General features: G+C 37.5%; 1 protein-coding gene across 1 annotated transcript; it reads right to left on the reverse strand.

The window, feature by feature from the left end:
• Positions 1–219: 219 nt before the first annotated feature.
• Positions 220–897, reverse strand: LOC149559976 (F-box/FBD/LRR-repeat protein At1g13570-like). The gene has a single exon (XM_089827535.1). The coding sequence runs from the start codon at positions 895–897 to the stop codon at positions 220–222; it is 678 nt and encodes a 225-aa protein (XP_089683661.1).
• Positions 898–1,500: the final 603 nt, after the last annotated feature.

The raw sequence follows: 1,500 nt of genomic DNA on the forward strand, positions 1-1,500 counted from the left end.
TGGATAATATTAAAAAGGGGGATGTCTATATACGACTCTTCCAAGAAAGGAAAGCTCTGTAGAAGTTTGACACGATGGAAATTTTTTTCAACCATACTGGTGATTTTCCTCAACGATTTGATAGTTAAGAATTCATCGAGAATATAAAAATCAGTTTCCAAGTCCACACATTTAGGTAAACATATGTTCTTCATTGTCAACTCAGCGAAATTAGTAAGTTTAATGCTTTCTAATCGTGGGCATTTGACTTCCAGTGAATAGATGTAGAGTCGACGAAGACAGAGATTTAAGACTCGAGGAAATTATTGCCACATTTAAATACATTTCGCAGTCCAATACCGCCAATGTTTCTAGAAGGCAGCATAATTTTAAAATCGCTTCAAATGCTTCTTTACTTAGCTCAACATTTCTACGATAACATGATAGAAGTTGTGAGAATCCCGCAAACAACAGAGGCACTTTTGTTTGCTTAAAATTCGTGAGAGATAGAGATGTAAGGATCAAACATGAAAAGATCGACTCTGAAACATCCATGAGATCTCGACTATTTTTCAAATTTATGCGCTTCACACCCGATAAAGAATTCCACAAAAGACACTTGTGAATTCTACTTTCACACCAGTTACAGGTACGAACTTCAAAAGTCTTCAGGCCACCACACTGCACAATGATAATTTTGTTAATGATGTCAACAACTATATCTTCTGATTCAGACTCTCTCGGTGTTATAGAAGTAAAAAACTCGTCAAAAATCTTCAAATGAGGTAAGTGAGTCCACGCTTTACACCACTTCCGACAAACCGCAGAAAAAAGAACAGCTTCTTTCAGAGGAATTCTTGTTAAAATCTCAGAACAAAACAGTTGGTCTAGAAAATTCATAAGGTCTATTTTACCCATTTCTTCGCTTAACAATTTGTACATACAGTTTCAAAGAGAAATGATCTATACGCGATACGAGAAGCACCGAGAAGATATTGCAATGGAAAGAGCCTTGTTTGGATTCACCAAACAATAAAACATTCAATTCTTCGGAGGAATAATAAATAAATACCTTGTGGCGTCGTGAAAAGCTCTGTCCTTACTTCGTGTCACCAGCGCCGGATCTCCCTTTTGCATTTATGTCGTTGGCTAATAATATTCCTCGAGATTTGTTCGGTCGGAATTTATTTCTATGGCAGATCATAGAGTTCTGTATAACATTCATTTGGGCAAATTTAGAGCCAGTTTAGTATACCGTGCACCACAGGTTCGGAATAAACTCACGTTATTTCCTTCTTGGGAAGTGCGTAGCCAACATTAAATGGCTCACTGTGAATGATCTCCAAAAGGTACGAAGGAATTATTTCCTTGGGAGAGCCGATTCCATTCATAACTGTAGGCTGGTTTCATTTCTTGTAGGTAGTTTGGGAAATAAAATGGTTTTGTTCAAGCATTGTTAAATCTTTCTACCTTGTGCACACGCCAACCGTACAAGTGCAAACAGAAAGTGAGCTAAGGGCT

The sequence above is a fragment of the Cupressus sempervirens genome, chromosome 4 (genome assembly GCF_028749045.1).
Source record: "Cupressus sempervirens isolate cs-2001-9-10 chromosome 4, ASM2874904v1, whole genome shotgun sequence".
NCBI classification, from domain to species: Eukaryota; Viridiplantae; Streptophyta; class Pinopsida; order Cupressales; family Cupressaceae; genus Cupressus; species Cupressus sempervirens.